The sequence below is a fragment of the Stegodyphus dumicola genome, chromosome 3, assembly GCF_044657685.1.
Source record: "Stegodyphus dumicola isolate Sdum_Otavi_A_Nest chromosome 3, ASM4465768v1".
NCBI lineage: Eukaryota > Metazoa > Arthropoda > Arachnida > Araneae > Eresidae > Stegodyphus > Stegodyphus dumicola.
The window spans coordinates 145,002,969-145,019,641 of NC_140770.1; the positions used below are offsets into that span (position 1 = coordinate 145,002,969).

The window sequence follows — 16,673 nt, forward strand, 5'->3', positions numbered from 1 at the left end:
GTTCTTTCCACAGCCTCAAATGTGTTTTCTATTATGGCAATAATTTACCCTTTCTTCTTGACCTGCTTTAATCTTTACTTGGCCCATTTTCATTTCTTCTTTAAATACAGCAAAGACTGTCATCAGTTGTCTTAGTTACTCATCCATCACTCTTGTCACCACCATTCAGTCTCATTTTTGACACAAAAAATTTTTACATGCATAGTGGATTGAATGCACGCAGAACTGATGATAGCAAATTTATTTTCCCAAAAGAAACACTTTACAGTTCCCGAACTTTTCACAAAAGTACTCGTACAGCTGCTCTCAGTGCGACAGAGCGTAGTCAGTAGTTACCATTTTAAACTACTATGTTTAAATACAAGGCAATGCAAAAGCCTCAGCTCGTAAGCCTGCACTGTGATCTCTTAATACTCTCAATACTGTGTGCTAAACTCTGAACTAAACTAATGCTGTCTTTGGTGTTTAGTTCCCCCAGCCTCTGAGAAATTTCCAGTGTCTTCAGTTTCTCGAAATTACTTTAAGACGTACATGGTTATATTTATATAGGGCTGGATATAATTGCAGATATGCAGGGATTGGACCTAAATATCTGCAAGTTCATGATTTTTGGCTATTTCTCATGAAATTTGGCAGCAAAAATCAGTAGTCAAAACCTTTATCAGCTTACCGTTATCTTGCCAATTTGGCAAGATAGCCATTTACCTCATTTTTTCATTCATTCAGTCATTCACCAAACTCTTCATGTTTCATTATACTAGAGATACTCATATTTATGTATAATTTCATTAATTTTATTTACATAATACAAAATTTGTAACACTAGAGATGTCAGCTAACAAAACCATCTTTGTATAAATATGCTTCATAGCTGTAGTTGCTGGTATATAGCCAATATGGAAAGAATTCTTAAATGTAAAATGTAAATTTATAGATCTTAAATGCTTAAAAATTGATATCATTGGGCAATCAAAACGAGCTGTGGTCGAGGCTTTTGTCTGACTTGAAAACATAGCCAGAAAGATGGGCATAATCAGTAATAAGACAAAACAAAATTTATATTTGCATCTAATAAAACTGTTGATTTATCTCCCTTGAAGATAAACAGTTATACCTTTGAAACCGTAAAACAATTTAAATATCTGGACACATTAATCGCTAGTTGCAATGATATAAAAATTGAAACAAAGAATGATATTTATGTCTAATAGATGTTGCTATGGCCTTAAAAAAACAACGTAAAACCAAACTAATCAATGTAAAATCTAAAATAAATTTAATTTAGATTTTAAGTTAGATAAGGCCTTAGAGATTACAATGAAGCCTATTGCCATTTACAGAAGTGAATGTTGGATACTTAACAGAGCAGAGAAAGACCCGATATCAACATTTGAAAGAAAAATCCTAAGAAAGATCTTTGGACCGGTACAACAAAATGGCATGTGTAGAATTCTCTATAATCATGAAGTATATGGAAAGTATGGCACAACTGATGATATTTTGAGAATTATAAAGGCATCTCATATCAGATGGCTGGGCCATGTGTTTAGATATGATGATGCATTCCCAACCAAAAAGATAACCTTTTCGAGAATTGAGGGAGTAAGATGAAAAGGAAGACCACTCTCTAGATGGATAGATGATGTCGAGCAAGATTTAAGAGTAATTGGAGTTAGCCGATGGAAGGTTATTGCACAAAATGGGGTCAGGTGGAGGAAACTTAGAGAGACAGGCTTGGCCTGTGAAATGGCTGTGGAGCTTATGAAGAAGAAGAAATACTTAAAAGGTTTTTATCCGGAAATCTCTTCTCATAAATAATTGCGCTAACAGCAGTTGTGAGGAAAGTTCGCAGTAGTACGAGGGTAAGTTGTAAAATAAGTTTCCTCTGACGACTGTGGTCAGAGTTGTGTATGAAAGTCAAAAAATAGAATGACACATTAAAGTTATGACATACCTTTATTTTTCCACATAGGTACCAAGTACATTGAGACATTTGTCATATCGCTTGATAAGCTTAAAAATGCCCTCCAGGAAAAAATCAGGGCTTTGCATATGGAAGAAGCGTTGAACGGCTATGGGCAAAAGACGACATAGCAGGAAAACGCGCAAGTCACCGATACACCATTGGGTAGAGGTCGCTGCAAATCAAGCAGATGGCGTTGTTGCAGTGCCTGCGCAAAGTGGAGACTAGCCTCTCATTTGAGCCCCGTTAGGTATGGAGAGAAGGTGCATTTTGAATTCGTGGTCAAAGGAGGAAGTGAGAGCGGTTATCCGCTATGAATGGGCATGTGGAGTATCAGGAACAGAAATTCATAACCGCCTCGTGGAAGTCTATGGGCCAGGTGTGATGTTGAAGCAAATGGTGCGGAGATGGTGTCGCACATTCATTGATGGACATCAGCAAGTGGAGGACATACCGAGAGCTGGAGGGACGCACATGTCTACTACAGATGCAAATGTCAGGAAGGTGGATGACATGATTAGAGCGAATCAGCGTATCACCATCGATGAAGTAGCGGAAGAACTTGGAATCTCACATGAGCGAGCTCAAAACATCATCCACGACATTCTTTGATACAGAAAAGTGTCAGCACGATGGGTGCCCTGACAATTGACCTCGACACACAAGGAACAATGCATGGGGGTCAGCCTGGAACATCTTGTGCGTTACCATGAAGATGGCAATGACTTTCTGTTTCGGATTGTGACAGGGGATGAAACGAGGGTCCACCATTTCATGCCAGAATCGAAGGCCGCATCTATGGAGTGGAAACATCCATCATCACCTGTCCGAAAGAAGTTCAAGACAATTCCCTCGGCAGGTAAAGTGCTCCTCACAGTTTTCTGGATTCCCAAGGAGTTTTGTTGCTGGACTTTTTGGAGGTTGGAACCATCAATGCTACACGCTATTGTGACACCCTGTCGAAATTGAAAGAGGCAATTCGGAAAAAGGCGGCCTGCCCTTCTCACATCTGGCGTTCTGCAGTTGGATGACAATGCCAGGCCACATTCGGCGACGGCAACGCAAAACCATATTGCAACTCTTGGTTGGGAGTGCCTACACCATCTGCCATACAGTCCTGATCTTGCACCAAGGGACTTCCATCTGTTTCTGGCTTTGAATAAAAATCTCGGGGGAAGGCACTTTGGAAGCAATACTGAAGTGAAACAAGCCGTTCAAAGCTTCTTCCATATGCAAAGCCCTGATTTTTTCCTGGAGGGCTTTTTGAAGCTTATCAAGCAATATGAAAAATGTCTCAATGTACTTGGTACCTATGTGGAAAAATAAAGGTATGTCATATCTTTAATGTCTCATTCTATTTTTTGACTTTCATACACAACTTTGACCACAGTCGACAGGGGAAACTTATTTTTCAACTTACCTATGTATTAAAATGTTTGGAATTTTATTCTGCTGATTATATTTTAAAATAAACTGCTATAGTTTTAAAAGACCACCCTTCTGTGTCCCAGTTTTGTTTTTCATAATAATATAACAATTCTTTCTTATTAATGTCATCATAATCATAATTTATTTGACATTCGTATATTTTCTTTGAAAAGTTTCAAAACTGTAGAAGATAAACAAGTGTGTAGCTATTGAAATCTCAGTGATTTGTTTGATTACTTTATCCAGTATAAAAAATTTTTTCTTCTGAATTTAGTATCTTTTTATTTTCTCCTGTATCAGTGATCCATTTAAACAGTGTGTTTTTTGTATGTAGCAAAAATATATTGTTATTTAGTAAAAGACAGTGTCATCTTTAATACTTTCAACTTGAAGCAGTATTAAAGTAACTATCTGATCAAAGATCTTAAGTATACTTTTTTAAAATGTTACACACACACGTATATATGTATGAAATAAAAGTAAGTAATATCCAAAGAAAGTGAGTCTTTCATATTTGAATGGTTCTATTAAAGGATTTAGGACTTGTTTAAAATTTAAAAGTTTGATCTATTATGAAGTCATTTCCTTTGCAACCTAAGCAATTTTTGTCTGAATGGCTTGCTTGTAATCATATTTGCAGAATTAATCAAAAAATACTGTAGCATACCCCCTTCCCTCCCCCACGTTCTTGCATTGCTGAACGTGCAAAAGCAATCTGAATTCTATAATTCTGCAGAGATTTTTGTTTATAGCTTTATTTTCTAATATCCTGAATAAGAATATTTATGCATATAATTTCCTAAATATGTATTGGAGGGTTTCATCAGATTGTCTATAATTTTTATTAGAGTAAAGCTAATGACCGTAGATAATTAGCTGAAACGCTTGACATTTTCAATATTAAAAAAAAACTTTTTTATTCTGTTTCAGAATCTTTCTGATCAGTTGAGACATCTCAGTTTGGATGATATTGAACGTATTGCAACCTTCCATTTGGACTCTGACAAAGACCAACATTCTCAGCCATGTGCCGCAGAACCCACCCCGATGCACAACTAGAATATTACACTAAACGATGGCGATTTGGCTATTAAAATTCCATTTTCCATTAGAATTATAGTCTGAAGTATGCTGCTGCTGATTTTTATGTACAAGACTGTTTCCTTTGTCTAGAAATCTAAGACTTTATATATATATGCCTTCTCAGAGTACCTTTTACTAAACTCATTATGTTAGGCGTGTGAAAAGTTTGGTATTCTTGTTCTTCAAAATACTATACTTAAGCTATCATTGTTCTAAGTTTTTGTATTTTTAATGGTGGGATAGTGTATTTATTGTCTGTGTTTGAAAAGAATATAATGATACCATTCAGTGCTAACTCTTTGTGTAATCATTTATAAATATTTTGTTTAAAGATTTTTCCCACCAGGAGAATTGTCTTGTTGCTGTCATTTTATATAGTTATTATTTGCTTGATTTAAAGTTGATTGATGAAGGCATTATAAATTGTTCTAAAGCAAAGTAATACAATGGTAAAAAGTTCTTTATTCTGTGCTTTTTAAAGTTGTATTCAAAATAATAACATTAACGAATGACAGTATTTGTGAAGTAAGTATGTACATATTTGTGTCCTTCAATCCCTGCTGTATTATACCTTAAATTCGTCAGCACATTAAAGATGTCTTAACTTAAATATGTATATGTATATTCTTCTGTTACTTATGCACCTGTCCTGCAGCTGAAAAAGAACACCAACTCAAATACAAATCAGCTTTATTAATTTTAAACAATATATACAATAGTACAGTTTACTGAATTTTTGATACATGCATTATAAAAAACTTGATGATAATGCTAAAATGCTTTAAATATTTAAATTAACTCGTCGACATCTGTAGCATGTTTGCATTTGGTATCTGGAAGGAAATTTTCAGAATTCTTGAAATATCTGAATAGCATTAGTTATCCCTTCTTCATAAATATAAATTTCTTTCTCATTTTTAAAAAATTCTCAAGTTTCTGAATCAAGCTTAGTGAATTTCGTATAGAGCATTACAATATTTTTTCACTGAAGGAAGGATAACATTATATATACAATTCTTGAAAACAGATAACTGCTTTTAAAAGTGGCTTTAAAATCATTATTATCCATATAATGACTGATGATAATGAATTTATTGTTCATTGTTTTCTGATTTTTTAACTTCATTGTCAAAACAGTTTATAAAAAACCAAGTTGAAGTGCATGACGTACAGGAATGTTAGCTACACTGCATACACCATCTTGTGATTAGCACTATTTACAAATGTAAAAACTTGAATGCTTATTTTTCATCACAGTTTCGCACTTAAAGTAAGGTACATTCTTGCAAAAAGTAATCTTTGGCTTTAAGTAAATAATTTCTTGGAAGTTTTTATTATACACTTTCTTTTTCATTCATTTGTAAATTTTCTGTTCTGTCAACTGCATTTTCTTTGTCCAGAACTGGTGTCACACCAACTCTAAGTCTCTGTAAGTAATTATGTGTAACATAAAAATAAGTATATCATCCATAAGGATTTTAATTTATATATATGAAAAAAACTGTGCATGTTATACAAGCTGAAAGACAAATTGGGAGTTATAAAAAGTCATAGGCGATCAAAATATTTGAGGATTCAATAAATTTAACATTTGAAAAGAAAAGAAAAAAAGTTTTTTCTAAGTAAATAAATCTCAAGTTTTTTAAAAAATTAATGCATCATACAATGTTTGCTTTCATAAATTATTAATCTAGGAATGCAAAAAGAATTATAAAGTTAGGACTTTAAAGGTAATTAGCGTTGATATGAACTTTAAGATGCAGAAATTTGGCATTTTTTAAAAATCAATTTATATTCAAAACATTGATTTTGGCTGTGAGTAATGCAATATTAATCAAATATTATAATTACAATTTAAAAATGCATTTATCTGTGTAATGGTAAATCTAAAAAAATAAAACTTGAATGTATAATAAAATTGGATTTCTTTATTAATCACTTTTATCATTTCACTAACATTTCCGAAGCAGCAGTACCATAATGTGTGTTAGATTTTTAGTTATACAAAATGTTATAATGTAATTATAAGAAATGTGCATATTTTTAAAGTGCTAAAGTTTCTTCATTGATAAAGTAGTGTGATTTATAATTTGAAAGATAAAAGATCTTGCATCGCAGGGCAACCACTGTCATTTATATTACATTTCAGATCGTATGAATGATTATGATAACTCGAATTTTTTTAGCATACCTTATCATTTTATTCATAGATCCATACTTTTCAAAATTTAACAAATTTTCTTACTATTATTAAAATTAGTTCATTTCAAAATAGTTGTTTATGGGAGTTATTTATATAAAAATGGGAATTAATGTATGGCTTCTACTCAAACGAAATATTGAATCAACATACTAAATAATGCATTTTAGAAATTTGTTTTCCTGAAAAGCAACGGCATATATGAAATGCAGAAAAAAATTCAGTACTCTTCCTGTTATCGGGACCAGATTTATATTGTGTGTATATACAGGTGCATCAAAAACATGCATACACATTTTAAGCTGTCATAGAAAATATACTTACAAGGTTAAATTTCTGGGAAAAGCAAGGAAAAATCCAGTTAAAAAAAAAAAAAAAAAAAAAAAAAACGTACTTTCTGTTCAAACTGTATGTTCTAAAGTAAATGTTCAAAATGGTAGCCTTTAACAATGATATATTTCTGAGTACGTGTCACAACTGATTCCGTTACATCGCACCGAAGTGTCCAATGGGATTTCTGCTCACACCACTTGAATCTCATCCAAAAGTGTATCAAGGTTACGACACTATACCTCATCTTTTACTGCATCCCATAAAAAAAAAATCGAGTGACCTGAGGTCTGGAGAGAGTGCAGAAAACTCGATTGGTCCCCTCAGTCTTATCTACTGGTCTGGTACATTAGCACTTGCACCACTATCATGCGACTGTTGCTTTGAAATATTTTGTGGTGAACATTGTAACACTTCCATCATTGGAATTGAGAATTCATCACATGTAACCTCGTGAGGTTGTCCTGATCGGCCGTATTGTACGTCACACATTGTTCCATGAACTTCAAATTTTTCTCGTAGACAAATAATTGTTAACCTTGGAGGTGGATCAGTCCTATACTCGTATCTCTATTGTCTTTGAACCACAGCAACATTCTCAAATTTCTGATACTACTTGTTAACATTTAGCCTTGTAAATGTTTCTGTGATAGTTCAAAGTGTGTATAAATTTTTGACGTACCCTTTGCATGCATATATATGTCCATCCATCCATGCATGCATACATGCATATATATATCCAGTCCTGACAAAAGAAGAGCACTAAAAATTCTTAATGTGTGTAACAGTTTTCTGCAAGAGAAATCTGGACAAATTCGGAACCATCTAAAACTGTTTTTCTAGTTACTAAATTTATTTGTTGTGAAACAATACAGGATGAAAATTAAGTTTAAATTTTATGGTTATGTTTCAGTGTTTGAACGAATTGCTCTCTCTTTTATACAAGACAGACTAAAGAATATGGTTTCTGACTGTGTGATGATTATTTTAGGAATGAAAAATCTGATGATGATCTTAATGATCTTTCGCAGTTGAAATAAGAGTCTACATAATTTGCATCACTGCCTTTTCTTCGCCATGAAGGTTCCAAAAATTAATTTTTTGCACTTTTAACACACCGATGCATACTCTTTTTTACTTGGGACAAGCACAGCATCCAGCATGTTTTATTTTGCATAATCTTGATCTGCTGAATGCATGCTTTATCTGCATACCATTTTTAGGCATATTGGAAAAAAAAAAGAAGTGAATAATGACATTGCATAAATTAATCATTAATGATTTTAAGAATGACAAAAATTTGCTTGAAAGCTGTGTGTAAAGTAAAACTTTTATTAATTGTAATGCTTACTGATTAATTATGAGTAATAATATTAGAATAGCTTTTCAAGATATGTGACCACTGCATCACAGTAAAGTGCTCAAGTGACATCACAAAACACTTTAATTTTCACCATTAAGCTGTTTTCCAAAGAATTATATTTGTTTCACAGTGTGGCCTGTTAGCCCTTAAGTATTACGAGAACATCCTGTTTACGAGTAGGCATGTAGGATGAGGCAAAAGTCTCCACACAAATATACAAGCTGTAAACATCTCTAAATGTGTTTAATATAGTTGCCCTGATGAATTCACATATCATCAGAGCAATTGCCAGATATTGACATCACAGCCAATAATATATAATATTGCCCAACATTTCATATATTTTAGCACATGTGTTAGGTATGTAAGAGATTTTTGTTCCACTCTGAATAAAATGCATTTTGGAAGCTCACATATTCATATTTTTATTCTTTGAAATATTAATTTCCTGTTCTTATATATTTATACAAGTCATTTTATTAGAAAAACTAGTATTAATAATAATATTTTAAAAATAATGTAAATTGCAAAATTAAGTAGCAAGCTATTCTTAGATATTTTAATGTTAAGTAGTATAAACAGTAAATTTGTTAATAATATGATTACCTGTTTGAATGTGCCTTCAGTGGTAATCAAGTAGTAAACTGCATAGCAAGGAATCCATACCATCGAACATAAAGCTATGCCCCAGCCCATCATTTGTCCCCACAAAGGATAAGTGTAGACTTTTGCATACACTAATGGTTTGTAATCAATTATTGAGAAAAGGAATATTCCCTGTAATAAAAAAAATATTAATTGCATTCACGAAAAATATCAAAAATGTCCTCCAGAGAAATAGGAAATCATTTGTTCACATGTTTATTGTTGCTTATTCAATATATTTTTTATTAAAGTTTTAAAAATACTGCTTCTTTTTGTATGAAAATTTAAATTCAAAATTTTTCTGTAGAAATTAAGTGATTAAAGATAGATTACAGTAATGAATTTAATACAGTCAAAAGTCTTTAATCTGGACTCGTCGGGACTTCGGCGATTCTGGATTATAGATCATCAATTTAAATCTGGTAAGATGGCATGCAGAAATTATAAAATTAAAAATATGAAACCGGAATTTATGAAATAAAGAGCAATTATGATCTAAAGGTATCAAATGAATTACAAAAAAAAAAAAAAAAAAAAAAAAAAGCTTAATATTTATTTGTTTACTTTATTAACCATTTCTTTCAACCAGAAAACTATTTGATGTGTTTTCATGATATTTATAATGACGAGGAATTTGATTTAAATCATACCAAAGACGGAGTACATTGAGATGAAATACTATATTTAGTAAGGAATTATAAGCCAAATAAAATAAAAACATCTGCCTTGAAGATAAGGATAGTCCTGACAGATCAACTTCCAGTTCATTGCGCGCCACGACGTTCTACTGTACCTGTATTATAGTAATAGATAGATATTATAATAAGTAATTTTCTGAAGAAATATGTTAGAGTAATTTAGTGCTAAGCTTTTTGACAGTACTTTATTTATGGTGGGGAAAACTGGCTAAATGAAACATTACATGGTTTCCCTATCTTTAATTTAAATATGAAACAATTCCTTTATAACATTTTTCATTGTCTGTCATTTAAGGATAAGATATTTTGATACCCTAATCTCATTAGAAATGTTTAAGTGTAGTATAATAAATCAGTCTTAAGTTATAACTGAATGGTGACATACAAAATACGTGAATACGGATATTAATGAAGAGAACATAAGTTTAGTACTTACCATGGTTACAAAAGGAATAAGCACAGTCCATCCAATCTTTAAATACCAGCCTGGTTGGAATCCAAGCATTGCCTGAATATTCTTTGACAGTCGTCCAACACCTGAAACAATGCATATGTTTAAATTATATGTTTTTGATTTCAAATAAGTTTAAAACTTTTGGTTACATTATGCAGACTATTACACATTATATAAGAGAGTTTTATAAAATATACTAAGATCTCATTAATCCCTTGATTCATCAATAAAAATTCAAAAACATATTTTTTATTCTTTATTTTAACTCAGAACTGTAGCGGATGTATTCTGTCGTATTCATATCTGGAAAGAAAAAATCTTGAATGTATTTACTTGGGTGCATGCAATAATTTAGTTCAGTCTTTCGCAGTTAATTGAGTGCATTTAAGAGGTTAAATTATATTTCATTTACAACTGATTCAATATAATATCCATATTACCTAAAGAAAATGCACTGAATTTTTTACGATTACTTATATTAGGGTCATGTTGAAATCCCGAAAGGCTCTAAATATCCTGGTTTTCGTTTGTTTGATTCTGGTAACATAAATATCCAAATAAAGTGGAAAAGCCTTTAAGGGGACTTTCTATGGAAAACTGGTTCATATCCACATATCACACAGCAAAAAATGCCATGATGACAATCCATTCACTAGGATTTAAACCCTGATTGAACTAACAGTGTTAAGCAACTTTAGTAAACTTTAGATCAACCATTAGTAAATCATCTAAATCCTGAACCGTCACTCACTACAATTTGAATGAATTCAACTGTTGATAAATAGTTATTTATAATTTGAATGTATTGAAGAGAATATGAGTACATTTAGTGATTCGTTTAACTGAATATTTCCAATTTTCTAACTGGATAGTAATTTTTATTATCTATACATTGATATCAAAGTTAACTGGAATATAGAAGAAATAATTACATCAAGTATTCATTCTACAAATATATTTTAACAAAACACATTAGTTATTCATAGGTGTTCAAGAAAATTTTATTAGAATACAGCAATTAATAAACTAAAGGAGAAGTTTATTGTTCAGTTTTGATATAAATTCTTCATTAACTATTTTTTTTATTTCACAATAGACTCTAACAATGAATCTCCTTAATCGACAAATTTGGGTATTAATGAATAACATGATGATCCTGTTAGAAAATTATTTTTATTCTTCAGTATTAATCTGAATTTTAATATTTGGAAATTTTTGTTGGTAAAAAATCCCATATGTTATAAAGGATTAATTTTTTATCTAAATGTATTTGTTCTAATCCTTTTAGACATGAAATTGCGCATAAAATTTTTAAATAAATAAGTCAAAGTCAAGTGGTTAAAAAAAACTTCCTTTCTTGTCTAATAAGTGGCATCCTACTGAATGACCCCATTTAATGCTGTTCTGGCTGGTTTTGTAGAGTTTACACAAAATCAATACTAGAAATGTGTATTTCTAATATTGGCTCTAAGAAATAATTCTATGAGAAGAATTAAAATTTAGTTATACTCATTGGTTAGTTTATGTCCTTAATCTCTCAGGCAAACTAGAGATGAAATGCTAAAGTCATGAAATACTGGTACTTCTTCCTGAGCTGTATTTCTGGAGCTGAAAAAGCTCACTGCATGTTAATTTTGTGGAAAATGCATACCAGTTTCTGTCCCCATTGCCAGATGCTGTCACTTACTGTACATTAATTAACAAATGTAATTATGGTGTCAGTTATTGTACATTAATTAGCAGATGTAATTTTATCATTAATGTTTAGCTTCAGAAGGAAGTAAAAAGTCAAAATTAAATTACAGTCAAACCAGATTATGACTTTAAAGTTGTAGAACTCTAAAGGTGCTAACTATGATGCTTTTAAAGAAATTAATTATTATTCTGGTTGCTTAATTCAGTGCAGAGCACATCTAAAACTTTTTTACTGCTATCAAAACTAAAAGTTATTCTTAAACTCCAGAATTTGTTACACCTGAATTGACTGTACCATATGACAAATCATGAGGATTTTTTGCTGTTCTGTAGAGTGCACTCATGGCGATGTAGTGTATGTATGTTTGCCTTGATAATACTATGAAGAAAAAAAAAATTATTTTCTCTACTCTAAGAAATGTTCGGAGGTCACCACTGCTCTGCAATATTCCTAATTCAATTTTTTTCAATATTCTTAATTTAACAATATTCTGAAATTTAATTTTAATATAATTTTTTGCTATGTTTTTGCTAATTTTATAGTGTTTGAAGAATAAAATGACGTCTTCCATATAAATGACAAACATTTATTTAAGCTATGAAGACGTTGAACAACAGAGTAGAAACATGATATTACGCAGCACTTAGCACTTCTCGCTTACACGTGATACTCACCATTGACGTTGGCTAACTACATAGAAAAGTATTACGCAGCAGAGAACTTGCTTATCATGCGCATGCGCTAGGGGAATCAATGGTGGTTGCCAACAGTGTTTCAGTGTTTTTGTTAATTTTTATTCCTAATTAAGAATCAAAAAACATTTTCAACAACTCTCTTGCATTGTAGTCTGATTTCTATGATCTTACTAAAATGCCAACTGTTAAATAAGTTTTTATCCATTTAAGTATTCACACAGTATTTTTTATATGTCACAGTTATATAGTTAATGAAATATTTCCGCTATAATTTATATCAGATCAGGAAAATTGTAACTTTCCAAGTAGAAAAGCTGAAACAAAATTGAATGGATTGGCAATTATCTTTTTCATCAAGTTTAATATATTTTTACAATTTAAAAATGAAATCATTAAAATAATTTTTAAAAACTATAAAAATTTATGACATTTTACTTCTTAATAGTTGAAATAAGCATGTAAATTCATGAAGTCATTTTTGAATAAAATTAAAATTTTCAGTGCTAAAATATAATATAAAACGTAAGCTATATTAATTTAATGAAAATAGTGAACATTATAAGAACAAATAAATGCACATATTATTTCTTACTTCCTAACAAAGATTAATGTTTATATATAATGAATGAATACAACTGGTCACTTACCATATACCCAGGCAATTGCAATAACTTGAAAGAACACTGTAAACAAAAGGGGTATACCACTAGCAGCATAAAAGTCCATTAACTGGAATATGTACATTCCACCCTAGATTTATAATAAAATACATTTTTTAGATGCATTCCAGTGTTAACTGATAAGCAACAGATATGTAAATATTTTTAGTGAATGTATTTAATGCTGATAAATTTCAAATATTAAATTTGAAAAGATAAATTTATACTGTAGCTTATAATTAACAGGTAAAAATATTGCTTCCCTGTATTCAAATATGATGATTGCCTTTACAGAAATACTTGTTTTGGAAGATGCTTCTTTTAGTATATATTAGAACTTTTCAAAATGTTTAATATTTATATAAAAAAATAAAAGTTTGAAAAATAAAGACCTACATACTTAAAATGTATTTCATGTTTTATGGGATATTTTTTATAATAATTAAAAAGAAATAATGTTTCCTATATCATATTTAGAATTTTTACACTTTTCTTTAGACCTGCACATATATATTATTTAATTGAATTGTTAGTTTAGTCAGTCTCAGGAAATAAAGATTACTAATTAATACTAATAAAGTTATAAGCTGTTGAAAATCTTTTATATATATTTTTCAACTGGAATACAGGAAGCTCTTAATTCGAAGGGCCAAAAGAGGTATTTGTGTTAGTGTCATGCATAAAAATTCATAATCACCAAAATTGGCAAAGCCAGTAATAATTTCAGCATTATTTGAAAAAAATTTTATGTCTCACTAGTTGATACTGAACTGAATAATGATCATTGCTTACAACCTCACCAACACACAAAAAAATGTCATAAAAAAAAGCTTAAAGCAATTCATAAGAAACTACTAATTACACAACCACTTAACTACAATAGATTAGCAAATCTTTATGCTCTTCCAAAATTCCATAAATCATCACTCAAATTTAGATTTATAGCAAATGGTACAAATAATTAAAAAAAAGAACATAGATTACATATTTGCAATTAAACTTCAAAAAATCTGTATTTTAATTCATCAACTAGTTAACAAGCAGCACAACTATTGTTAGATTATTTATAATAATGTTCCAGTTCTCAACAAATTTAAAAGTTTTGAAATCAAGAACATTAAGTGCTATGACTTTGAAAACCTTTATACCATTGGGAAAAATTTATACTAGCAGGTGAAAGGAATTCCAATGGGAGTGAACAGTTCTACACAAATATGTCACCTATTTCTTTTTTCTAATAAATATAAATTCCAACTTAGTTTGAATTAGAATGAATTAAAGTTATTTGCAAATACATTCAGATACATTGATGATATTATAACTTTCAATAATAATTCTGCTTTTGAACAATTCAAAATTTAACCAGATAGTTTAACACTTAATAGAACTAATACGAATCAACGTAATATTGAATACCTAGACCTGCTCATAATTAAACACAACAGAATTAAATTATATGATAAAAGGAGGACATTCCAGTTTGAAACTATTAAACTAATAAATTGGAACTCTAATATCTCTAAAAAAGTAGTAGGTAACACTTTTTATAGCCGAATAATTAGAATTAAAAATATATGTACTGAGAAGATTTTAAAAGAAGAAATAAAAAAACTAATTAATGTTCAAGTTAATAATCAGGTCCCAAAAATTTTATTAAATTCTATATTAAAAAGGCAGGCATTAACATTTCTTTTTAATTTTTTAACTCTTTATGGTATGATAATATTACCTTAAACCTTAACTTGAGGGTAATGGAGGATTTTGAAGAGTTAAGGGATTACTTGTAAATATATTTTGTAAAAATGTATATATTATCAATACTGGATTCTTTCCTTTTACTAATAAAGGGCCAATTCTTTTCAAAAGTCTCAATTATACAAAAAATTTCTTACAATAATTCTCTATTTCAATTCATAATTTTCTTTATTTTCCAATTCTAATTCAATTTAAATTTATTCAATTAAATTAAATTATTTGAATTTTTATTTGTTTTGCAAATTCTACTTTCACAACAGTAGCGGTGCATATTTTTTACTTTTTACACTTTTTTACAATGAGTCAAAGTTGGCAACATTTTTGCACACTTATAAGCATTTTACATTTTTGGAATTTACAACATAGGTTTTTACAATAGCTCTCACAGGTAGCAGCTTTACACTCAATATTGTACCAGAGATCTCTATTTTTACAGTTAGCAGTACAATCTACTCAACACAACTAGTTTAGCAAATGCTGGTACAGCTCAGAAATTCAGATATGTATGTAGGACTAGCCTTCTTATTATTTTTATTTTTATATTTAAATTGTTGTATATAGTTTATTTTAGGTTTACATGCATAATTCGTGTTGAGGAAGTTTCCTGTAGGCAAAAGTTTCTAAATTACTTTGGTTTTCTAAAAAAATTGGTTTTCTTTGCAATTAAAATTTCTTAATTAAATTTTAAATTTTAATTTTATTTGCTTTATACAAATAGAAAATTTTATATTTGCTTTATACGAATATAGAATATTTGTTAAATTTAAATGAAATTACAATATACAAGTTCCAATATTTAGTCTTGATTAAGCAATCTGGTGAAATAATATTGAAGAAAAGACTTAAAATGATACTAGTACATATTTTATTATGTACAGCATTTAAACTGAATTGGATTAAGAAACTGGAGAAAATGAACAATGATGTACTTGTATGATGTAGATTCAGTTTTCTAATAATAAATTCAATTTTTGCTCTCTGCTCGTTCTGAACAAACATGTTAATATTCTATTTTTATTGCTGGTAGGAATTCAGTCAAAATCCATCCAAACTCATTTATTTGAAAGCAGATCTCGCAGCAAATACATAAACATACATATATATACAAATATACATGTTATGGAAGAAAGTTATTTTAGGCATAAGGATGAAGCTAAATTTATGATGCATGTCTTTTGTAGCATCTCTGGTGTGTAGGTGGTTTGTTGAAAACTGAAAGATCAGTATTTAAGAGATTCACTAGATTTGTGTTCTTGACTGTTTTCCTGTATTTTATAATACAAATTGATGAGCAATCATTTACACTGCATTTTAATGTTTATGTTTATGTTTTTTTTTTTTTTTTAAATCTGAGCACACTAAAAGTTGTTTTAGATTTTAAGAATCATGTACACATGCTCAACAGATACAAGCATGTATGAATTAGCTGTTATTTTTATTTGTATGTTTAACTCTTTTGTCCCTCTATGCTGATAACGTTATAAGCTGCTTACAGTGAGGAATGAGGTCCCTAAAATATTAATTATTGAATTAGTCTATTTAAGTCATAAATAACATACCTCTGTTACCATCGGTAAGCCTAAAAGGCACAGAATAATGCATACGAAGAGAGAGAACAGCTTCCTTCTTGCCATGAGAAATTTGGGCCATTCGTCTACAATACTGGACACTAAGGCTTCGACAGTACAAAACTGAAATAAAATT

At 30.2% G+C, this 16,673-nt stretch overlaps 2 protein-coding genes across 3 annotated transcripts in view; one reads left to right on the forward strand and one right to left on the reverse strand.

Annotated features, from left to right (window-relative positions):
* Positions 1 to 6,392, forward strand: part of LOC118182152 (ubiquitin-like protein 4A) — a 42,835-nt gene extending 36,443 nt beyond the window's left edge. Inside the window, exon 4 of the mRNA XM_085813411.1 lies at positions 4,322 to 6,392. Within this exon, the coding sequence (XP_085669537.1) occupies positions 4,322 to 4,450 (129 nt within the window). The 3' untranslated portion in view covers positions 4,451 to 6,392. The remainder of the gene's footprint in view (positions 1 to 4,321) is intronic.
* The window catches only part of LOC118182150 (sodium- and chloride-dependent GABA transporter 1-like), a 98,078-nt gene continuing 86,552 nt past the window's right edge, over positions 5,148 to 16,673 (reverse strand). For both annotated transcript variants that reach the window (XM_035351463.2, XM_035351462.2), the window contains 5 exons: positions 16,529 to 16,660; positions 13,203 to 13,305; positions 10,147 to 10,247; positions 8,974 to 9,144; positions 5,148 to 5,901 (listed from right to left, as the gene is read on the reverse strand). In XM_035351463.2, coding sequence (XP_035207354.1) covers positions 5,809 to 5,901; positions 8,974 to 9,144; positions 10,147 to 10,247; positions 13,203 to 13,305; positions 16,529 to 16,660 — 600 coding nt within the window. In that variant the 3' untranslated portion in view covers positions 5,148 to 5,808. The remainder of the gene's footprint in view (positions 5,902 to 8,973; positions 9,145 to 10,146; positions 10,248 to 13,202; positions 13,306 to 16,528; positions 16,661 to 16,673) is intronic.